The sequence below is a fragment of the Protopterus annectens genome, chromosome 5.part0, assembly GCF_019279795.1.
Source record: "Protopterus annectens isolate FY-2018-M chromosome 5.part0, PAN1.0, whole genome shotgun sequence".
Classification (NCBI taxonomy): Eukaryota; Metazoa; Chordata; order Ceratodontiformes; family Protopteridae; genus Protopterus; species Protopterus annectens.
The window spans coordinates 1169009903-1169035268 of NC_056735.1; the positions used below are offsets into that span (position 1 = coordinate 1169009903).

Below are 25366 nucleotides of genomic sequence, written 5' to 3' on the forward strand. Positions count from 1 at the left end.
CACCGTTGCTTTTTTTAAAGCTGTCTCGCTGTGTTAAATGGGTTTAGCACAGCGAGACAGCTTTAAAAAAAGCAACGGGGATTCTCCATTGCTTTTTTTAAAGCTGTCTCGCTATGTTAAACTCCTTTATCACAGCAATACAGTTTCTAAAAAGCAACGGAGATCTTGCTTTCTCCGTTGCTTCCACACACAGCTCTGATGTACTGTGTAAGCATACACATGCGCAGAATACCGGACAGCTGCAGAAGAGCAGCAGGGAGGCATTATACAATGCCATTATTTAAGAAAAGTAAGTATTTTTTTTCTTAAATAATGTCATTGAATAATAGCAATAACCCACTTCTGGGTGTGGGTAATGCTGGACTTACCCACGGTTGTCTTTGTCTGGCCACTCAGGCTTCGCCCGCATGACCAAACCACACCAACCGTGGGTAAATCCAGCATTACCCACACCTAGGCATGGGTTATTGCTTAAATATCACACATGGTCTACTGAAGAGAATCATACTACAATCAGGCAGACTGCTGCAATATAACTAACAGATAGTGTAGGTAATGCTAATATTTTTGACGGGGACTCACTGCATCCTCTCAGTATGAAGTACTGAAGCCACAGAGGTATTAAATATAAAGACTGATGTGGGGGCAAAACACCTTCATTGTGGGTGCAGGGAAGAGCATCCCCCTTGCAAAGCAATGTAAATATTTTGTTTTACACTGATGGCCACCATCAGCAAGAACTGTGGTGCAGCGCAAGTGATAAACCAGGCATCGAAAAGCTTACCTTTGATACTGCAAACTAGTTCCATCCAAATTAACTATTTCAGCCACTGCCTGGTGTTATACAAAATCAAGTGCACTAAAAAGAGGGCTATGCAAATTAATATGAAAAGGAAAGTATACTGGGAGCAAAATACAAGTTAAACTAGTGAGTGGAAGTCCACAATTTCTAGGAGTTTAACGAAGAGGATAAAGTGACAACCAAATGGAAGGGGGGCAGAGGAAAAGAGGAAGAGCTTAAAGAATGAAACAATGAAATTATGGAAAACAAAAATAGCAGTGCAAGCTGACAGAATGAACTTATTAGCCTCTGTCTCCTACAGATTACTGTATCTACACATGGCCTCCTACAGGTTACTGAGAGGCGATCTATACCTGACATACAAGGCATCCTCGGACCCAGTGCTGATGGACCTTTTTGCACATCCGCAATATAAACAGCATGAGGAACCACTAGATCCAAGGAATTAAATTTTGCTTGTGACATAAATAAGACATGTTGGCGAGGCAGATGCGTCTCTCAGATGATCCCCATTCTCTGAAACAAGATCCCCATTCATGTGAATCAAAGTTTATCCTTAACCTTGTTTAAACATAACCTTTACCAATGGATAGGAAATTGGAAAGTCACCCCGATCTGACCATCTCTCCTACAGACAGAAACAGAAAGTAATGCCTAAACCAACAACCCCCCCCCCCACATAACCTCTAGAAACTTCTTAACATACCCCTCCTAATAAATGCCCCTGATGCATACAGACACAATTGGGCTGGATTTCACAGCTAGGCTTATGAAGTCCCTGGTGGTTGTTAGCCTAGTATAAACCTATGAATAAAGTAATAAAAAAATTGAAAACTGTGACAGTTAAGTTAGTCAATAGATAGTATAAAATGGCTAGTTTTTGGAATTGGCTATTGTTAATAAGATCCAATGAAATTTGAAAATACAGCAAGGAAAGTCAGAGGGGTCAGCTTCCACTGTTAAACAGTATGCAAAACAAGCTGTACAAAACAACCTTTTAAATCCAAGTATACAACTAACCTTTGGTTTGTTTTTTTGAATAATGTCAAGACTGTTAAATATGCAATAAACATTAATTCTCAATATTATTAAAAAACTTACATGTGGACTGACAAAAAACTGGACGCATTGTGCCATGTGAAACAGCAGCTCTGATCTGTTTAAAATTTGGAAACAATGGTGGAGGTAATGGAAGATTTGTACCAAGTGAACTCTGTGAGAGAGATCATGAAAGAGAATGTAAATAATTGCTCAGCATGCTTATTCTAGAATGTACTGACTCAAAGTACAGCAATGTGAGAGTGCCACCTTACCAGTCTCTGTAATGCAAAGAGTGCAGCTTTTTCCTTAGCTTCAACTTCATACTGGCATTGAGGTCCATGTACAAGTAATCCATTTGCTAATTTCACTTGACAAACCATCATACCCTTGGTGAAAAAAGGTATAAACATAAGTACCACATATCCATATAAAGCATTTCTACAGAGAACATATGCAAAGTAATTTCATTGAAAAATAGTACTAAAGACGGCACAGCCTCCAGCAAAGTGGATAGGGATTTAGTGCAAATTCATAGATGTACTGACGCCTGAAGGCACAAACACCAAAACGTATAAATCAACCAGTTTCATAAAGCCCAATTACTGACTCACTGTTTCCTAAACATTAAAGCTGTTTACAAATACTGTCAAATATACAGTGACCATGTCTGAAATTATAAAATTGCACCCATGCAATTTTTAAAAAACTCAGAGACAGAATGTCTGAGGTAGTTTTAGACCCACTCATTCCATATGTGTAGGACAAAGTCTAAAACCAGGAAAGAAAAGTCTGCCATTTGTTTGTTTTTAGAGGTGGTAGTAGTAGTACTGTGACACACACCAGCAAAGGCTTTCAATTAAAAGCTGTTTTTTTACCCATATGGAGGTTTGAACCTCACAATTTCTTCTTTCATACTGCAACCACTTTGAATGTGTCAGTTAAATTGTGAAAGCCACTTGGGTCTAATGGGTGCTACTAGGCTACAAACAAAATGAACAAATAAGTTGTGTATTTCAGCTTTTCCCTGTTAGGGGTCACCACAGTGGAACTCCGGTCTGCTGATTGGCAGTAGATTTTTACGTGCCGAGTTGCCAGTCCTGACGCACAACCTTCATACGAAGGTACACCCATTCACACATGTCTCCACACAGAATACGCTCTAGCTGAGAATCGAACAGTACAAAGTACAGTTGTGTACACCTACCATAAATGTAGATGTTCGAGTGTCTTCACTGTTGCAGTCATGACTGTAGGGTTCTCCCCTGCCGGCAGGCAGCCCTCGGTCGGCCAGAATCCCAAAGTCTGGGTCCGGCGTTGGCTGTTCAACTCTGCTCCCTGACGTCAGAGTGCCAGGAGTATAAAGCTGACAGCCGACGCCATCTTCTTCAGTTTTTCTTGCCCCAGATGTCAGGAGTCCCAAAATGAAAATGGTCCCAAAACCTTTGCAAATACACCTCAGAAGAATGGTGAAAAAAGGAACCACACAAAAGTAAAAATAAGAGGGGACAGGAGGGAGGAACAGACTGCAACAGTGAAGACACTCGAACATCTACATTTATGGTAGGTGTACACAACTGTACTATGTTCATCATGTTTCACTGTTGCAGTCATGACTGTAGGGTAGAATCCCAAAGCTGAAAGAAAGGGAGGTGGTCATAAAGAAGGAGGGGCGGCTAAAAGGCCTTGCAAGACTGCAGAGACAAAGCCTGTCCTAGACTTAGAGTAGAGAGGCAAATTGTAGTGCTTAGAGAAAGTATGCACTGAACTCCAAGTTGCAGCTTCCAAAATGTCCTTGGTAGGAACTTCCCTGAGGAAGGCTGCAGAAGTGGCAGCAGCTCTGGTGGAATGAGTCCGTATGCTCCCTGGGATTTGCTTTCCATGGTGTGAATAACAAAATCTGATTCCATGAGAAATCCATTTAGAAATGGTTTGTTTAGAAATGGCTTTACCTTGGGAACTTGAAGCATAAGAAACAAACAATTGTTCTGATTTTCTGATGTCCTTGGTTCTGTTCAGGTAAAAACGTAGCTGTCGATGTACATCCAAGGAATTTAAGATCCTTTCCCCTTTATTTTGAGGAGTGGGGAAAAAGGTTGGCAAGTGGATAGTTTGATTTAAAGCCACTTTGGAAACCACCTTAGGCATGAAAGTCGGATTAGTCCTCAAAGATACCCTGTCTTGATGAAAAATAATATAAGGTTCCACCGCCATAAGAGCTTGTAACTCTGAAACTCTCCTGGCAGAGGTTAGTGCCAACAGGATAGCTGTCTTCCAAGATAAAAACTTGATGTCAGCAGAAGCGGCAGGCTCAAAAGGAGGCAAGGTTAGTTTTTCCAAAACATAATTGAGATCCCAAGCAGGAATAGGAGGAGATCTAGGTCGTCTTAAGTTCTTAGCTCCTCTGAGGAACTGTCTCATGAGCTGGTGGGAAAAGATGGGAGGGTCTGAATTATAATGAGCAGAAATAGCAGAAGCATGGATCTTAATGGTAGAGAAAGAGAGACCCTTATGTAAGAGATCCGTCAAGTAAAGTAGAATTAAAGTAATGTTAGGAAGAAGAGGATCAGAATCCTGAGCCTGCATCCAGGAACAAAATCTTTTCCATTTTCCTGCATAAGATTTCCTAGTGCTAGGACGTCTGGCTTCTAAAATGACATCCATAACCTGCTTGGATAGGAAAGAAGAAATCAAAGGCCCTGGATTAACCAGGCCGCCAGGCTGAGTTCTAACATGAGAGTGTAGAACCTGACCCTGATGTTGGGACAGAAGGTTCGGAGACTGAGGTAAAATCCAAGGGGGCTCCAGGCATAGGTTTATTAGAGTTGGATACCAAAACTGTCGAGGCCAATTTGGAGCCAACAAGATTATCATCTTGGGTTTGTCCTGTTTTATCTTCAATAAAACTCGTGGAAGAAGAGGTAGAGGCGGAAAGGCATATCCCGAGAGGTTCCTCCAAATGAATGACAGGGCATCCACTTTCCAAGCCTCTCTGTGGAATGTCCTGGTGCAAAAATTCTGTAGCTGATGATTTAGATGGGATGCAAAGAGATCTATGTGAGGACATCCCCATACTGCTGTTATCATCCTGAATATTTTGGTGTCCAGCATCCACTCGTGTGGATCCGAAAGGTTTCTGCTCAAACTGTCTGCCAGTAAGTTTTGTTTCCCTGGTAGAAACTGAGCTTGAAGATCCAGATTGCAAGCTAGAGCTGTGTTCCATAAATCCATGGCTAGTCTGCAAAGGGGGTAGGAATGAGATCCCCCTTGCTTATGTACCACATAACTGTGGTGTTGTCTGTCCATATTAGTAGTTGTCCTGGTTGTATGAGATTCCTGAAGGCCAATAGAGCTTTCTGAACAGCTAACATTTCCTTTAAGTTGATATGCAGGTGCTTCTGATCCTTTGTCCAAAGGCCCTGCAGACAATTGCCCTGAAAATGGGCTCCCCAAGCATAATCCGAGGCGTCCGTGGTTAGAATCGGAGAGGCAGGAGGTAGACGGAAGGGCTTCCCTTTGTTTAGAGCACATGCCCTGGACCACCAAAGAAATTCCTTTTGAAGGCAAGGAAGGACAGGAATCAGTATGTCCAAACTGTGGTAATGCTGAGACCATACACTTTTTAGGTACCACTGTATTTTCCTCATGTGTAGTCTTGCATATGGTATGAGAAGGATGCAGGAGGCCATGTAACCCAAAGCCTGCAGGAATTTCCTTGCAGATAGATGGGTTAGAGTTGCCAAGGCTTTGAAAGTTGATGCCAGCTGTAATTGTTTTTCAGATGTCAGAAATGCCATCTGGGTTGTAGTGTTTAGAAGAGCACCCAGAAAAGTTGTCTGCTGTGATGGTGTCAAATTTGACTTTTTTATGTTTACAGAGAATCCCAGGAATTTGAGGAGGTTTTGTACAAAGTCTAGATGCTGGAGTAAAACATCCTTGCTGTCTGCCTGAATTAGACAATCGTCCAGATAAGGGTAAATTTGAATTCCCTTGAGTCTGCAGTAACCTACTACTGGAGCCAGGCATTTGGTGAAGACCCTGGGTGCAGTAGACAATCCTCTGATCAGGCTTCTGTTTCCTCAGCGCAGAGAATTGAAAGTGCCTCGATCCGGCCTTGAACCTGAGGTATTTTCTGCGATCCTGCCTAATGAGAATGTGTAAATATGCCTCCTTTAAATCCAAAGTTACCATCCATGCATCTTTGGACAGCATTGGAAGTAACTGCTGTAGAGTAAGCATCTTGAATTTTGGAATCTCTAGAAAGGTGTTCAAGACCGACAGATCCAGAATGGGTCTCCATGAATTTTGTTTTCTTGGGACTAGAAAGAGCCTTGAGTAAAACCCTTTTCCCATCTCTGAAAGAGGTACCAGTTCTATGGCATTCATAGCCAAAAGTGCCTCCACCTGGTTTAGGGCCTCCGTCCACTTGATGTTTTGGAAGGTCTGGCCATCCGCTTGGCGTTGGCAAAGTATGAAAATGGAATTTGTAACCTCTTAAAATCACATCCAAAACCCATTTGTCCTGGGTTATTTGAGTCCAATTTTGGTAAAAAAGAGAGAGTTTTCCTCCGAGAGGGGCTTCCAGGCAAGACGTTCCTGCAGCCCAACAGAGGGAGTCATCGAATATGTTTCCTTTGAGACTGTGGCCTGTCCTCTCCTCCCCTAGGGGTAGAAGCAGTCCATTGCCTTGGTCTATAAGCAGCTTGTGTTTGAGGCCTCCATCTGGAGAGTCTATATCTACCCCTTTGAGGCCTGTCTGAAGAGGGAAAGGACCAGTTTTTTGATGGCCAATTCCTGCTAAATCTAGGAGGCTGTACTTGTAAGAAATCTTTAACTGTTTGCATGGATTTTGCCTTATCCTCCATCTTTTTAATCACCTCTTCAGCTTTAGATCAAAACAAAACATTATGCTGAACAGGAGCATCCAATAATTTAGCCTTTACTTGTTCAGGTAAATTTTGTTCCTTTAGCCATGCATGTCTTCTAATGACTGTGCCAGAGGCCGCAGCCCTGCAAGAAGCCTCCAAGGCATCAAATCCACAGTGTAAAACATGCTTCCCAACTTGTTCAATGGCATGCAATAAGTCATGTAATTCCTTATCCTCTGCACAGGCAGAAATGGAAGTAAATTTCTGTTTTAAGACAGACAAGAGAAATTGCTGATATTTAAGCATATGAAACTGACAGTTTAAAGCCCTAATGGACAAAGTAGCAGAAGTGTACAACTTTTTGCCCCATCTTTCCAAGGCTCGAGAATCCTTTTCAGTAGGAATAGGATTTTTGGCAGTAGCGGCCTTAACACCCTTAGGACCCTGAGAAATGGTTTCAGGGTCAGCAGTAGGATTCTTGTATAAAAACTGATGGGAATCAGGAACCCTGTAGTACCTATCAGGCTTAACAGGAGCAGGAGGAAAAGAATCAGGGGTTAAATTAGCCTCCGAAAAAGCATCATCCACAATATCCAAAACAGGAGGAATAGCCAGGGGTCTATGTTGGGGTAGAAGAAGAAAATCCCTCAGTCTTTTCTTGGATTCTGAATATTCATGTCCCTCCCAGTGAAAATGTTCCCTCATTTCATGCAGAGTTTCCCCAAAAGAAAAATCCTCAGGATGAGAAGCTGAAGGAATGGATTCTTCCGCATCAGAATCCTCATAAGGAGGAAAAGAATATTCCTGATCAGAAGAAACAACTGAGGAAACAGAAGCCTGATCAGAGGAATCATAATAAACATCCTGCCTTGGCCTTTTGTCTGGAGGGGGATGAGAACCCCTAATCGTTGTAAGTAAATCCTCCGCCATCTTGAGTAACTGCTTCTGTGACTTGGGAGCTGGTTCAGAAGAGGCCTGTGTTGAAGTCTTTGATTTAGAAGGAGTCTTTGCCTTTGCTTGAAGCTGAGTAGGCCTGAAAACCCCTTCGGAAGCCGGTACCTGCACAGCGGCTCTGGACCCATCCGAAGGAGCGTTGTCCTAAGGTCCTGCAACAGAGATATTTAAAGGCCTGGTTGGCTCCTCATGAGAGTCCGTTTCAGCCATCGGTTCTGAAATGGCCGACGACAGGGGCTGCAAAAGCGCCTCACTGACGGCCGAACCTGAAGCTGGCTCCACATGTGCGCTATCATCAGATTTGGACCTCGGAGGCCTGTCTTTATCCTTGCGACGCTTGTGAACTCCGGTAGATGGAAGCATATCCGATGACATTTTGTAGTTAAAGCGTCTACCGAAGTAATGAAAGACAAAATCGTACCTTCGCTTAATTGTACGTTGATTGAATCTAGCACAAAACCGACAACTAGCTACGTCGTGGTCAGGGCCCAAGCAAGGAATACAGTAAGAATGAAAATCCTTATGAGGTATTTGCTTCCCACATGAAATACAATTATTAACTTTTTCTGACATCGGAGTGGAGCAAGAAAAAAGTTTCCCCAACGGGGTACTTAGCTTTGAGTGGAGAAGAAAGTCTTCGGACCGAAGTACGTAGAAATATTCGTCAGGAGTCAACCGACCAGCACTTGCGAACTGCTATCACCGCACGGCAAGAAAGACTGGAGAAGATGGCATCGGCTGTCAGCTTTATACTCCTGGCGCTCTGACGTCAGGGAGCAGAGTTGAACAGCCGACGCCGGACCCAGACTTTGGGATTCTGGCCGACCGAGGGCTGCCTGCCGGCAGGGGAGAACCCTACAGTCATGACTGCAACAGTGAAACACGATGAACATCGTCTATTTGTGAGGCGACAATGCTACTGCAGCACCACCATCGCAGAAAATGAACAAATAAGTAATTTTATTATTTACTGATGTGTATTAACAAAAGTTATAGGAAGAACTCAGAAAAGGGCCAAGTTCAACACCTGAAGTTTATATTATCTATGTATCTCCTATATTACAATTGTCTGCCCTCCAAACACTTGCCTAATGTTTTTTGATGAATTCTCTTCTATCTGGCGTCTACCTAACACTTCTATCATGCATGTAACTTCAATGCTTTTTGAACTGAAGTGGCATTCCATTGTAATACTTATGTTATTCAAGAAAACAATGATGCTTTTAATTCTAATAAAACTGTTTTGAAAAAAAAAAAAGAAAACAATGCTCCACTTAACATAATTTTGTACTACTCAACCCACAAAGGCTACTAAAAAGATATTGATCATAAACCAAACTTATGTACTTACTGTAAATAGAAGTTATGTCCTTACCATAACGTTCCATGTGGAATGTTCATCTCGCCTTTGTTCTTACACATGGGTTCGGAGCCGATCCTCGGCTCCGTGTCGGCCGCTTGCAAGCTCTGCATCGAGAAGAAGCTCGAGATCACCTAATACCCACAATCCCCCTCTGCCTTTACCTCAGATCTAGTTTGCAAGCAAACCAGCAGCCAGAGAGAGCACACTCATACCAAAATTTACACAATCAAGAAATCATCTATATACATATATATATATATATATATATATATATATATATATATATATATACACACATGTGCATCATACAAATACAACCACTGCAAATGCAGAAGGAGAATACTCCAGACCAGGCACCAAATTGAAAGTTCTTCCTGAGGGTGGGAGGGTGGGAATGTAAGAACAAAGGCGAGATGAACACTCCACATGGAACATTATGGTAAGGACATAACTTCTATATGTGAGAGTGTTCAATCTCGCCGTTTGTTCTTACACATGGGTAGCGTCCCTAGCTCCATGTTCCTGAGGAACTCACGGGAGAACGTTCTTGAGCACAGTGGAACCAAAGGTTGCCCTATCCCTAGAAACCCTGTCCACTTTGTAATGAGAGATGAATGTATGCGGTTTAGCCCAAGTAGCAGCTGCACAAATCGTGTCTAATGGTAGGCAAGCTGCGTGAGCCAAGGATGTAGACACTGATCTTGTAGAATGTCCTTTAGGTTTGACAGATAAGGTTTGATTTGAAGACTCATAAACGATATGATACAATCAGTTAGCCATTTGGAAAGAGTTCGTTTAGTAACCGCTACACCTTTCCTGCTGTCAGCAAAAGCTACAAATAGTTGATCAGATTTCCTGTGATCCTTTGTTCTATCCAAATAAAACCTGAGTTGTCTATGGACATCCAATTTGTGCAACATATACTCTAACTTATTAGTGTGATTTTTGAAAAGGTGGGTAATTCAATGGACTGATTAATGTTATTGGTAGAGCAAACTTTGGGGAGAAAGGATGGATTAGTGCGAAGAGATACTCTGTCAGAGTGGAAAATCAAATAAGGGTGTTTAATAGAAAGAGCCTGAAGCTCAGACACTCGCCTAGCGGATGTAATGGCTACCAAGAAGAGAGTCTTCCACGATAAAAACTTCAATGGGCAAACGGAGGCTGGTTCAAAAGGGGGCAACATCAATTTAGAAATTAAGAGGTTCAGATTCCAAGGTGATGTAGGAGTTCTAACTGGTGGCCTAATATGAAAAGATCCTTTTAAAAAGGCCTTACAAAGTCTGTGAGCCATAACAGGTGCCCCACATTCTTCCACATGAAAGTTGGAAATGGCAGCCAATTGCACTCTTAAAGTGGCAGGAGAAGCTCCTTCATGGAACAATTCTGTTAAAAACTCCAAGATCTTGTTTAACGGAGCTATAACAGGGTCCAAATGATGTGAATTCGCCCAGAAAATGAAACGCTTCCATTTACTGGTGTAGGTCTTTGTAGTGGAAGCTTTATGAGAAGCCACTAATATATTCTGAACTGCCGGTGTAAGAGAATCAGACCTGGCTAGAAAGGGAAGCGGAGCAGCCAAGCTGCTAGATGGAGTGATTCGAGAGATGGGTGAGGAACTCCTGACGAGTGAGTCAGTAGATCTGGCTCTGGGTCCAGAATCCAAGGTCCCCGAATGCGGTGTTGCAATAGAAAGGGGAACCAAATTTGACGAGGCCAGAATGGGGCAATGAGGATTATCGTCCTTTGAAGGTTGTTGGCTTTCTGCAGAAACTTTGCAATCAGGGGAAAGGGAGGAAAAGCGTACAGGAGACCCGGGGCCAATCGTGCACCAGCGTCCCTGGGGACTTCCCTGGAGGGGTAATAGGGCAAAGTAGCTCCTGCATTTGGCGTTCATTGGAGCATAAAAGATCGCAGGAAGGCTGGCCCCACTTGGCGAAAAAATCGTCTTCGCAATTGACTGTTTGAGGGACCACTCGTGAGGCAACAGGATTGCTCTGCTCAGCCTGTCGGCTATGACGTTGGATGACCCCGGGATGTGCGTTGCGATCAGAAAGCGACCCCTGGACTCCGCCCATTGCCAAATTCTCATGGCCTCTCTGCATAGCTGATAAGACCTGGTTCCCCCTTGCTTGTTTATGTACCAGACTACAGACATGTTGTCTGTCTGAACTGCAATAGTCCCTAGAGGAAGAAGGGGAGCAAAGTGTTGCAACGCTAAAACACTGCCCTCAACTCCAGAACATTGATGTGCAGATTGTACTCCAAATTGGTCCATTCGCCTTGGACTGTCTGTCCCTGAAAGATGCCCCCCCATCCTATCAGGGAAGCGTCCGTGGTTATCGTCGCTGTCGTGGGTAGCACAAATGGTCTTCCGCTGGAAAGGTTGCAAGTCTGAAGCCACCAGGTTAGGTGTGATTTGCATGTGTTTGTAATCAGAATTTCGTGTGTCAGAGGTAGCTGTTGGAACGACCATTGTGCAAACAGTAGCCATTGTAGAACTCTCATGTGCAGTCTTCCCAATGGTATCGCAATGAGAGAAGCTGCCATGAGACCCAAGACCTTCAGAACCAGCTTTGCTGGGGATTTTTTGGATGACAGAAGGAGAGAAATGTGGCTTTGTAGTGAGACTATCCTTTCTGGAGGGAGCCTTAGAATTAAATGATGCGTATCTAATTCCGCTCCTATGAATAAGATATGCTGTGATGGCTGCAGTAAAGATTTTTCAAAATTTACGGAAATTCCGAGGAGAACACAAAGTTGTAGAGTGTAATCCCTGGCCTGTATCAGTTGATGCCGGGTGGTGGCAGAAAGGAGCCAGTCGTCCAGATACGGAAACACCTGGAATCCTAGGCGCCTCAGATGAGACGCTACCACTGCCATGCATTTGGTGAAAACCCTGGGGGCTGAGGTCAGACCAAAGGGCAGGGCTCGAAACTGATAGTGACTGGCTCCCAGCCGGAAGCGCAAATGATCCCTGGACGCCCTGGCCATTTTGATGTGGTAGTATGCGTCCTTCAGATCTATTGAGCACATCCAGTCGTCCTTCTGTAAGAATGGAAGGATCGATTGAAGCGTGACCATCCGGAACTTTTCTTTCTTGACAAAGGTGTTGAGGTTGCTTAGGTCCAGAATCGGCCTCCAGTCCCCTGTCTTCTTTGGAACTAAAAAGAACCTTGAGTAAGTTCCAAATCCTATTTGGTCCGCTGGGACTGGTTGGATGACTCTTTTTTTCTAGCAGCTTTGAAATTTCTATAGCTGCTGGGTCTCGCAGATGGGGCGGCACATCTGGGAGTCTTTTCTTTGGAATGGGAGTGGATAGAAAGGGTATTTTGTAACCTCTGGTAACCACGCTTTTTACCCAGTTGTCTGTAGTAAGATTTTGCCAGGCCTGAGGGTATAAAGCTAAGCGACCCCCGACTGCCTCCAGAGCAGGACAGTCGGGCCTCCTCTCAGGAGTGCTGGAAGGGTTTTCCAGGGGGTGTATCCCTGTCACCTTGGTTTTGCGGACCCCCTCTGCCGCCAGGGCGGCGTCTTCCACCTCTGCCTCCTCCTCTGCCTCTAGAGGGGCATCACCCTGTGTGCCTGGCATAGATCCTTGCGGTTTTCGAATCCACATTTTTCCACTGCATTGCCCTTTGGGGTACGGTCTGGATGGGGTGGAAAAACAGACTCCGACAGCAGACAGAGTCTTTCCCTCCTGTTCACACCGGGTAAGGGTCTCCTTTACTTTGGGGCCAAAGAGAGTGGCACCATCAAATGGGGCGTTAGTAAAGGAAGACTTGAAGGCTTCCGCAAATGAACATAAGCGCATCCAGGATTGTCTGCGAAGAGCAATCGCTGAAGCTGCTGCCCTACTCGATCCTTCGGTTGCGTATGATATCAGCCTCATGGATGAGTTAACAATGGATGCAAGGGTATTGAGATGTGCTGTAACTTTCTCTGAGACAGCAGCATCTGTAGTACCCTGGAGGGTATCTCCCAGCTCTTTGATTAGATCCCTCTGTAGACGTGTAAAATGGGTCAAATAGTTCAGGGATCGCATAGAAAAGGCCGCTGAACTAAAAATGCGCTTCCCGTATCTGTCCATAGTCCTGGAATCTTTGTTAGGCGGATGGACAGATGAGGAAGATTCCGACATCTCCTTTTTCGTGGCCGCTGCCACCACCATGGCGTCCACTGGAACTCCCTTTGTAAGGTAAGCCTTGTCTTGGGGTGCAGTGATGTACTTATTAGGCTTCCTAGGGACTGGTTCCACCGTGTCAGGTGTCTCCCACGCCCTTCGAGCAATCAGCTCCATTAACTCATCAAGGCGGAGTGACCCAGGAGGAGGAAGGGCGAGCACCGAATGCCTTCAGCAAGACTGACTCATCCTCAGAAGGGGGAAGGGACTGCCAATCACCTCTCTGCTTTAGGATCTCCAAGATGTCAGAAAAGGAGACATCTTCTGAAGGTGACTTTGGGGACCCTTCTGACTCATCCAAGTCAGTATCGGATGTCAAAGATTCTTGTGGAGAATCTAAGTGTCTCCTCTTACACAATCTTTTCCTAGGGACTTCTTCGGGGGGGGGGGCATCCGAAGAAGCCTCCGAGGAAGAGGGGGCACCCTCCAGGGGCTGAGACACCGGTGCTCGACGCTTGGATGTGGCCGTTGGTGCAGAGGAAGATAACGGTCCTTTATGGGGAGGAGAGGCTGCTTCTACTGATGTGGTTGTCTGGGTAGACAACACCTTCCTCATGAGATCGAAGGCCCCCGGGTCCCGAGTCGAGGTATCTCCCGGTTCCGAAGAAATGGGAAGAATCCCCGAAACAGGCACTGAAGGCATCGACCCCGAGGAAGGAGCCGAATCGATCCGAGCCGAGGCCCCGAGAGGAAGAGTCGGAACCGAAACATCGGTTCGACTCTCGGCCCCGGAACCAAGGATGGATCTTCGGCTCCGAGACTCCGGTACCAGATCCGACGGAGTCGAGGTGAACGGAGCCGACCGAGAAAAGGACGGTTCTGGCACCGAGGGCTCCACAATCAGTAGATCAACCTCTTCCGGCTCCAAAGACTGGACAGGTCTCGGAGGAGGAAGGGATGGAGATAATGGAAGGCCTTCAAGTTTCAACACCAATTGGGTGGAAACCGAGATAAGTTTGGATAAGGCCGTATGCTCCAATAATTTCTGCACCACACGGTCAACATCGGTGTCAGAGAGGGGCCTGGAAGAACAGGTCGAAGGAATCGAAGACGGAGCCGACCTCAACAGTGTCGGGGGAGGGAGCTCCATCACCGGTTCCAAGACTCGAGGCTCGGAAACTGACAACAGTTGAACACTCGGCCCTGAAGTCTGTGGAACCGGTGATCTAACTTTAGCTGAAGAGCTCGGAGCCGATGACTTGGGCTCCGACGTCTTCGATTCCTTCGAGGATTTGGATGCCTGGTCAGAAGCATCCAGAGCCTCTTGAAAGGAAGGTTTTAACAAACCTCTATCCATTAGTTTCCTGCGCCTATCTGTCATGACCCTCCCACTGAAAGAATGACAAATAGAGCAGTCTTCTTGCAGATGGAGAGGGCCAAGACAGTAGACGCAGGAACTATGATTGTCAGTTACTGACATCTTTTGCCCACATTGGCAACGCTTAAACCCCGATTTAGCCTTTTCAGACATGTCACTAATAAAAATTGAAAGGTCAAATCCAGTAAAGTAGTCAAGTCTGGTGAAATTGTCGAATCCAGTAAGGTTAGTCAATCCGGTAAGGGGTGGTAGGCCCAGAGGAGAACTCTAAATAAGTTTTAATAAACTTAACGGAACCGAGTATCCCTCAAACTTACCACACACACACAATATATCACTAAACAACTTTTTATAATAAAAGTACCAAGAAAAATACAAGAATAAATTCTTAATCTTATCTTAGGTGCTCGAGCTCGACCCAGTGATGCGAACGCTGCAGCGGCAAACTAGATCTGAGGTAAAGGCAGAGGGGGATTGTGGGTATTAGGTGATCTCGAGCTTCTTCTCGATGCAGAGCTTGCAAGCGGCCGACACGGAGCCGAGGATCGGCTCCGAACCCATGTGTAAGAACAAACGGCGAGATTGAACACTCTCACATCAGTGGATCTGGATGAGCCACTCTTGTTCTTGTCAACAAGAGGACTAAAGGCACAGGCATTTAGTCAACTCATCATCTGAAACATGCCCATGATACTAACCCCTCCCCTTTTACTCAATGCTCTGCACACTAGTTTGCTGTCCAGATCTCCATTATGCCAAGCTAAGGCAGATGGGGCACAAATGCACATTCACTATGACTATTCTAGACCATATCCGTACTGATGTAGGTGGAAGGAAGGTGAGTATACTGATGAGGATGGCCTCATCCAGATTTAATATCAGAGAAAGTACATACATTTTATATTGGATATAAGGAGCTCTATCCTTAACAACAACACGACAGCGGACCAAGCTTATCTTCCTCTGGGGCAAATTTCATAATAACACATGCCTAATAATCATGGTTCTGAAGAAAAAAATTGATCTAAAGATCACATCTAGCCTATAATGCCATACTAAACTATTCACTAAAGCCCATGTAGCTGTTGCACAAATATCAACCACGGATCCATTTCTAAAAAATACCTCTGACAGCCACTATATTCCTCATAACACAATTTAATGCCATCAACCATCAGAAAAAGGTCATTTTTAGAAATTTAACAGTGCAAGGTCTTTTTAGAAAAGAAGATATGCAAATGCAATTATTTCTTGATAAATTTGTTCCACTAAAATATGAGCTGTTTATCAACAACCATACAGTACAGCAAATATTTGCTTGTGCAGTTTGAATTCAGGTAGATTAATAGAATGAAGGTCTGACTCAGTGGCTGTGGTTGCCTTGGGCATGATGGTGACTTACATTTCAATAATATTTTCATGCTATAACAAAATTAGGTATGAATGACAGACACAAAATGCTTGCAATTCAAAGACTATTATAGCAGAAGTAATGGCCACTGGAAAACTGTTTTTCATGGTATATATTTAAAGTCTACTGCAGCAGCTGGTCCAAAGGAAGAAAGAGCTCGTTTCTCTAAAATAAAAAATAAATCACAAGGAGTGACAGGATTCTGGAAAGACATTTGGACAAGAAACATAACTCTGAGAAAGGCTTTGCCAGCTTTCAAAGATGTTATTAACAGGTAAAACTTTGATGAAAGTAACAAATGGCGACTAAGTGCACCTTAATAGAATAGAGTAATCATGTAAAAAATCTGAGAAAAGCAGTCTTAACACTTTAGGCAATTCAACTAAAATGGGATCCAAACCTTTGTAAGCAATCCATACAGAGAAAACCATCCATTTACTTTTGCATATTCTTTACGTATTGGGCCTCTGCACAGAAGTGAGTATATGAACTACCCCCGGCAGGGTATGAAGAGTCCCATGGAAACACTGAGACTGCAGTTAGTTTCAGGTGTGTAAATTTAGATGACACTTGAAGGACTGGTGGATTAGGAGAGTTCTGAAGGGCTTCAAACATTTTGGCTTCTCCTGAAGATGAAGCCTAAACAAAGGCAATAACAACTCTTGAGGCCAAAATAAGGCCACTGCCATTCTCTCCCCAATCTCCAAAATACTAGAAAAATGCATTCATACTCAGCTCCTCAGTCACCTGATACAACACCAAATCCTCTCCCCCACTCAATATGGCTTTAGGCCAGGACAAACACTGCCTTCATTTTATTTTTTATTTTACATTTGTTGACCTGGCTAGTCTAGCTGGATATATATCCATTTTCAGTAGAGGCCCGAGGAGAAAAGCTCCACACAGATGTACAAAAGTATTTAAATATTGTTACATGGTAAATAAAGGATTAATAAACCAAAATAAAACAGGAAGTTAATTACATTTCAGAGATCAAAACACTTAAGAAAAGTAAGAGTGAACATAATATTGCTTAAGAAAGCTAAAATATTTTTTCCTTCCTCAATACAATAAACAGAGCTGAATATGCTGGTACCTTAGTCTCAGCACTCTTCCTACATCTATCAAAGGCATTTGACAGTATATCCCACTCCCTCCTGCTTACTAAACTCTATAATCTTGGGCTATCTCCCCCTACCCTACAATGGTTTACTAACTATCTCAGTAATAGGCAGCAGTCTACTAAATGTCAACATTCTTTCACCCCTTTCATAACTAAAAATACAGGTGTCTCCCAAGGTTCAATACTGCGACCCCTCTTGTTCAGCATATTTGTCAATAAATTTCATTCCTCTCTCATCCACAGTACTGTCATTCAATATGCAGATGACTCAACTATCATCTGTTCTGCTAAATATACCCCAACACTACAGCATCTCATCCAAGATGCATTTACTTCCACGGAAACCCGGATGTCCCAGAACCATCTTGCTCTCAACCCCAATAAAACAAAACTTTTAATATTTACCCCCACAAAATCCAGCCCTGATGACAAGTCACAATTCTCTGTTCACTCCCAAAATGACACCATTACTGACAGTTTCCAGCAACAAATTGCTAGGTGTCATCATCGATGACAAACTAAACATCGACCTTCACATCCAAGTAACATCAAAAACTAGGCGCCCTGTATAGGCACAACTATTTTCTTAGTCCCTCTGCCAAAAAGGTTCTGGCCTCATCCTTCCTGCTACCAACACTTCTACATGGCGCTCCCATCCTCACCAATCTACTGTCCTCCTTGAGAACAAAACTAGACTCTTGCTACAACAAAGTCGCTAAATTTGATACAAATGCAAAATTTTCTACCCACCACTGTTCCTCTCTGCATCAATTAAATTGGCTAGAATCCCCACACCATCTCACATTTTTACAACTACAGCTCATAAGCTCATCTACCATCCAGAAACCTGCCCTTCCATCTCCTCCATAATGACCATGTATCATCCTAATCAACACCTTAGGTCCGAAAACAAAATGTTACTATTCATAGAGAAACAGAAGTTCTCAGCCAGTCAAATGTTGTATTCTTATACTGTCTCTTAAGGCATGGAATAAGCTCCTCCCCTTCGCTCAGAACTATCTACCTCATTTAAAAAAATCCCTCAAACTACATTTCTCCTCGCAGTAGTTCTGCTCCTGTTCCCCAACAGAACCCCAATTCCTGATCTCTCGCCCTGGCGTTATACCTCTTATCACTTCCCTCTGCCTACTTACCGTTTCCTTATCACATTAACCTGTCCTTTCCCTCCTTTGCCTACAATTCCTACACTGTACTTAACTCCTCGCAGCTATGAACCTGCAGATACATTACATTCATGTCGTATTTGAACACAAACTATGATCCTTGTAGATATATTTCACTTATGTGTCATTTGAATATATATTACTTCTATGACTGTAATCTTTTCACTGTTTTATTATCAGTTTTATTCAATGTAAAAGTACTGCTCGATTTTATTTTTATTTTTTTCTCTCTTTTGTGTGTATTAATATTTTATTTGTATGTAATTGTGTGGAGCTTTTCTCCCCAGGCCTCCACTGAAAATGGGCTCTTTCCAGGCCCAATGGACTTTCTCGGTTAACAAAAGCAATAAATAAATAAGATTACAAGAATGACTTTGGACTTATTTTGTCAGGCTTTCAGAATGAATTCTGTAACAAAGGAAATGGTGGAAAAGTGCACAGAAATCTTAGGGGACAATTCTGGATGACAGCATCCCTGTAATGTTATCCTACAGACCTTGACTGCAAATAGCTTCCTATGAAATCCAAGGATTTGGAAGGCTTTAACAACGATTTTCCCATGTTCACTGATAAGTCTAAAAACAGACAAGTAAAATAAGCAATCTCTGGCTAATGCAATGGACTCCCTTACTGTAGCAGTTAGGAGCCAATCATCCAGATATGGGAATAGAAGAACTCCCCTGAGTCACACATGAGCTGTGACTACCACTATGTATTTGGTGAATAACTTCGGGGCTGTAGTGACACCAAACAACAATGCCATTAACTGATAATGATTGAGTGACAGCCAGAAGCACAAATGCCTACCAGACTTCTTGGCAATCTTTGCGTGAAGTTACTTGAACATCTACAGAGCACATCTAGTCATTCTCTCGTAAGCAGGGAGAATGGCTTGCACCAGAATGGACCTTCTTTGGAACTAAAAAAAATCTTGAACAGACTACAGACCCTCTCTGGTCTGGTGGAACCTTCTCAATGGCTCTTTTAATGAATGAAGCATGTCATTTCCTTTGTTGCGTTTTTTTTTTTTTTTTGATGAGGTGGCACATCCATGAGAGGCAGGGATGAAATCTTTGAGGTTAACAAGAATGGAACAACACAACTCTGAATATTATGCTCACTGCTTAGCAGCTGTGCATGATGGCCATCCAAGACTCTGGATGAACAGAGAAACGGCCCCTGAATGCTTCCAGATGGAAGCAGTTACACACCCCTTCAGGGATGCTGAAGCTGCTTCACAGAGAAAGGACCCTTGAATCCCTAGTTCTGCAGACCATCTCTGCCTGTGGGGCAGCATCCAATAAAAGGGCTTCCTCTGCCACAGCTGTCCCCATCAGAAGAGAAGTTAAAAGGTGAACACTGGGAGTCTCTAAACCAGAGCACTTTGGGCCCATTCTGATTCCTGGTGAAGGATCTTTGGGGTCCTCAAAACAGACTTCCAAGGCAGACAGTGTCTTACCTGCTTGCTTGCTTTACAGAACTTTCTCTTTAACCTTAGGACCAAACAAAGGGGATCCACTGTAGGAATCACTGACAAAGGACACCTTGAAGCTATCGGTGAAACTACAGAGTTGGAGCCATGCATGACACTACACAGTAATGCCAGTTTCTTCTGTTTCTTCAGCTAACTTGTGTATCAGCCTCCTGGAGAATTTGTATATGGAAAACACAATTGTCATTTGATACCAATGCTGTTTCTAAGTTTCAGATCAGGCTTTCTCAAAGATTCCAGGGCCTGTTTTGCAATACTCCTTTGGAAGGGCATTAGACAACGCAAAAATGTCAGAGGCATATGCTTGCTTACTTGCTCCAACTTAGTGGCTGCGGTTACAATAATGGAGTTCATCAGAAGACCTCTCATTCCACTGCCATCTGCCCTCAGAGGCAGAAGAATCTGTTCAGGCTTGTAGGGTGTATATTCAGTTGCATTGGGCTCTAGCCACAAAATCCATCCTACAGTTGATGAGAGGGACCACCCAGGAAGTAGAGGAGGCAGGATATGAAGGCCTCAAACACAACCTCTTCATACAGGCAAGGAGGGCATCAGTGTGCAAAGTATTCACCTGCCATATCAATTTCAAAATTTTGCTAATCTTGATGTCCACATGGAGGGAACTGTGGGGACCCTTCTCCTTAATCAAGGTCAGTGTCAGGGGTAAGGGACTCCTTTGGAGAGTGTTCAAATCTCCAGTGGGAACTCAAAAGATCTGACAGCTCCTGAGTTATTTCATGAAAAAATTGTTTAAGGCCTTCAGATCTGCTCCATCCAAGGAAATCGATGCAGAGAAGAAAAGGTTGCAGAGTGAAGGGTGTCTAGGGTTGATCTGTAGCTGATGGAGCATCCCCAATCTGTACACATGGATGGGCTATGATCAATGAAATCAAATTCAGATGAAGAATCTGAGTCAGTACTGTATTCATCCTAATAGAAGTGCATGCCAATATACAGAGGACAAACACACCAAGATCCGAGACGATATCCAAAACCAAAGACCTTGATACCAAAAAGGCACTGAACGAGTTAGTGCCTATGATGGTGGTTTGGACTCGGCATCAAGGCATTAGCACTTCAACTCCATCAATGCCAACACAACTACAGCACAGTCAGTGAGACACTTTGCAACTGGTACTATAGTATCCAATCCTTCTGGTGTTCATGCAGGAAACACCTTGGTACCGATACCTTAAATACTGGTACATATACCAGGGAAGGCATTTCTTGCAGTGAGATGAAGGGCAAATCTGATCCACCCTGGAAATACATGTGGATGGGATGATGCTCATGGCAATCAGACCCTCTACAAAAGCCCTCATCATCCTTTTACAGTCAAAGTCTGAGAAGTTCTGGACAGACCTATCAGACTTGAGGGTAAAGGTATGTGTGTCTGTGCTTGGGATGGGGTGGATGGATCTGCAACAGCGCCCTTTCCAAAGGGCAGCTACTTGCTGTTCTTTTGAATAAGAGGTCAAGAGTCATAATAGTCTCAGTGCAGGAAAATCTTAGCACTAGAGACAAGGAAGGCACAAGTAGTAATCAGTGCTCAAGGCACCTATGACAAATTGCCAAAGACAGACCTTTAGTGAAGGAGAATGTCTGGATTCTTCAGTCTTCCTCTTCTCCTTTTCTTTCTTTTTCTGCCCCCCTCCAAATCTTTATCCATATTTTTGCCTTTTTTTTTTCTTCATTTTCTCAGTGTCAGGAACAACTGAAGGTAGCATACTTTTAAGAATATATTTCATCATTTCTGAAGAGAGCATGGACAAAACCCTTACAGATGTCACAAGCAGCCTGCAAATGATCTGGCCCCAGGCACACCACTAAGTAGCAGTGGGTGTCCTGGGGACGAATTTTATGGCAGCAATGGCCACACATTTTGAAAGCCTTTTCCACCAGTAATCAAAACACAAGGAAAACTACAGGTAACAGCAAAGAGTGAACAGCAGCACACAATGTATACTTTATGAAAAGAAGGCTGCAAATACAAATATAGCCCAACTTAACACATGGCAGTTGAAACAGCAGCCTAGTTACTGGAGCAGGAAGAAGCACGTTTTTTTTTATTAAGGTGAAGATGCAGGAAAAAGGAAAGAATTGAGAGTAAAAAGGGGAAAAGACTGAAAAAGGAGTTGAAAATATAAGGACATTTCTTTAACTTATCTGATCCCTGGCTTTGGTGATCTTAGCTGCTGAACAGGCAAACAAGATCAGTGGAAATGCAGAGGACAGGTGCACAATGGGAGTAAGGAGGGAACCAAAGCACTTGGTGAGGTGATCAGATGCCGAATCAGATCTGACTGATTGTGGAGATTCCCAACATTTAAAGTGGATGGATGGGATGACATAACATCTGCAATAGCCAAACTAACTATCTCTACTTAAAAGATTAAAACGGGGAGAGAACAACTGTGACATGTAGATAAAAATACCTTAATGATGGAGAAGGGAATAAGATTTAAGAAAACACAAGCAGTCATGTACCTAATTATTTTTGGGAGAAGTATAACAGAAAAAACACTTATCCTCCCAAACAAAAGTTCAAAAACACCAATAATGTAGAAGATGGGGGACTTCCAAGATGGCTGCATACTGACTAACAGCTTAACTTCATCTTTTCCAGCATGAAAATAGAAATTCAGAGCCAGTGAACTCATTTTGGGGTACAGTTGTAAGAAATGCAGGCATTGCAATGCATATAAAAAAGAAGAAAATTCTGTTTAAGAGACTATGATACAAGAAAAAATTATGCGCTTTTTCTTATTCTTGCATATGGGAATGACTGGATTAAGGCTCTTGGCTTTATCTAGTAACACGATTTAAGAGAAATTAAATAAAAAACACTAAATATAATAAAACTCTCCTCTAGCAAATACATAAATAAATACATACTTGTAAAAGCAACCCTGTATCTGGTTCTCATGTCTCCAGGAGACAATCTGATAAAGAGCAATAAAAACAGAACACTTCTCTCTTTTAATGGCTTTCCTTCAATAACTAGGAGATTATGTTTATTGAAAGCACTCAAGTGTTTCCCATTCAGGGAGGGCAATAAAGAGAAGACAAAACCAGACAGCATTTAGTAGAAGCACAGGATGTACCACACATCTTAGCATGGATAACTTTTAGTTATGTACTCACCATAACTTCAGATGTTTGGGATCCATCTCGCCTATATTCTGACTGATGGGTTCGGAGCCGATCCCTCGGCTCCGACTCGGCACGCTTATGCCAAAGAGCGAAGTCTCTTATTGGCTGAGCTTACTATATCCCAGGATGCACCACTACCAGTCCCCCAGATCTAGTTTGTCCGCATACATGCACACATGCAAGCACTGCTTATATAACATAGGTTCATAGGTTCATAGGTTCATAGGTTCATACTAGGCTATCTGCCCGAGGGCATTTATAAGCCTAGCCCATTGTTTTGTGGCTTACGCCACCCCTTTAGTATGGGGAACTATACCCATTATTTTGCTGTGCCTCTGTCGAGCAGTGACACTGAGGTAATTCCTGGGGTATATCTGCGATCTCCCATCCATTGGTCAAGATTTCTCTTGAACAAGGCCAGCGAGGTGCTCTGCCTCACATGTACCGGGATTTTGTTCCACAGCATAGGGAGTCTTTGGGTGATGAATCTATCCCTCCAGCACGTCCTATTAATAGCCGTGTTGAGGTTTAAGTCTCCATGCCTTGTGGCTCTGATGGATCTAGATTTTTGAGGTGAAGCATATTCATCAAATCTGGGTTTGACATGGCCTTGTATGTTAGGCAAAGGTCACCTCTGAGCAAGCGGTAAGCGACTGAATAGAGCTGGAGTTCTTTCAGTCGGGCAGCATAGGACAGATTTTTGAGACCCTTTATCCTTTTGGTGAGGAACTTTTGTGGCCTCTCCAGCTGCTGCAAGTGTCGGGTCAGATACATTCCGAATGGGGCATTGTACTCAATCATTGGTCTGATGAGTGATGAGTAAAGGGAGACTATGACCTCCCTTGATCTAGATGAGAATCCCTTCATGATAAGGTGGGCAATGTAGAAGGACTTCCTAACTACTTTAGCTACATCGTCAGAAGAAACTAGATAAAACAGTAGAACTCAAAACCGTTCAATCTCTTCTGATCTCCAAGGCCGGGGGAAGGAGGGTGGGTATTAGGAATGTAGGCGAGATGGATCCCAAACATCTGAAGTTATGGTGAGTACATAACTAAAAGATGTTATGTGATCCTATCTCGCCTACATTCTGACTGATGGGACAGCGTCCCTAGCACCTGAATTCTGGGTGGCTCACTGGAAAACACTCCTGAGTACCGTGGAACCAAATGATGCTCGCCCTTTAGATGCCACATCCAATTTATAGTGGGAAATGAAAGTGTGCGGATTGGACCAAGTAGCCACAGCACAAATCTCAGAAATAGCGAGCTTGGAATGAAAAGCTATAGAAGTAGCCATAGCTCTGGTAGAGTGAGCTTTGATAGATGTTGTAAGTTGCTTATTCAAGAGGAATAAGCCTGAGTTATACAATCTCTAATCCATTTGGAGATAGTAGCTTTTGTGATGGTTTTACCCAATTTATTGTCTGAGAAGGACACAAACAACTGGTCTGATTCTGAATTTGCTGAGTCCTGTCTAGATAGAAGCGCAATTGTCTGTGAACATCCAATTTATGGAAAGTGTATTCTGCTTCATTGGAGAATTTTGGAAAGAAAACTGGTAGCTCTAGAGATTGTTGGAGACAGAGATTAGAGCAGACCTTTGGGACAAAAGATGGATTAGGCCTAAGTGATACTCTATCCTTGTGAAAAATCAAGTACGGTGGTTTGATAGATAGGGCTTGAAGCTCTGAAACCCTTCTTGCAGAGGTAATTGCCACTAAGAAGGCAGTTTTCCAAGACAGATATTTTAACTCACATGTAGCAGCCGGTTCGAAAGGGGAAGATGTTAAGGCACGAAGCACCAAATCAAGATCCCACGGAGGTGCAGGATGAAAAACTGGGGGTCTTAACAGCCCCGCACCTTTAATGAAAGTTTTGCATAATCTGCTGCTCATCAACGGTGGATCCATGAATTCGTGAAATTTAGAGATAGCTGCAAGTTGGACTTTAATAGTAGAGACTGAAGATCCTTGATTAAACAAGGATGTTAAAAATTTTAAAACCTCTGGAATCGGGGCAGTGATAGGGTCTAAGCCCTGAGTTGAGCCCAGATAGCAAACCTCTTCCACTTACTGAGGTACAATTTCTTAGTGGTGGGTTTGTGGGCCGAAGATAAAATGTGAATAACTTCCGGGTCTAAGGTGTGATTTCTGACTAAAGTCAGAAGTGGAGGAACCAAGCTGTCAACTTCAACGTGCGAAGGGACTGGTGTTGTCGTCCCGACTGATGAATTAGCAGATCCGGGGTTATATCCAAAACCAAGGATCGTCCACGCATGTTTCTTCAGGTAGGGAACCATACCTGGCGAGGCCAATCAGAGCAATTAATATCATTGTGGACCCCAATTGAGAAGCTTTCTGAATGACTTTGGGGAGAAGTGGAACCGGAGGAAAGGCATAAAGTAGCCCTGTTGGCCAAGGTTGTGCTAGAGCATCCGCTGCCTCCCCTGATGTGGAGTCAAGGAGAAGAACCTTT

At 43.5% G+C, this 25366-nt stretch overlaps 1 protein-coding gene across 1 annotated transcript in view; it reads right to left on the reverse strand.

The window, feature by feature from the left end:
* Positions 1 to 25366, reverse strand: part of XRN1 (5'-3' exoribonuclease 1) — a 2408514-nt gene that overhangs the window by 197600 nt on the left and 2185548 nt on the right. The window contains exons 45-46 of the mRNA XM_044071018.1: positions 2116 to 2229; positions 1904 to 2015 (exon numbers count right to left, since the gene is read on the reverse strand). Of these exons, the coding sequence (XP_043926953.1) occupies positions 1904 to 2015; positions 2116 to 2229 (226 nt within the window). The remainder of the gene's footprint in view (positions 1 to 1903; positions 2016 to 2115; positions 2230 to 25366) is intronic.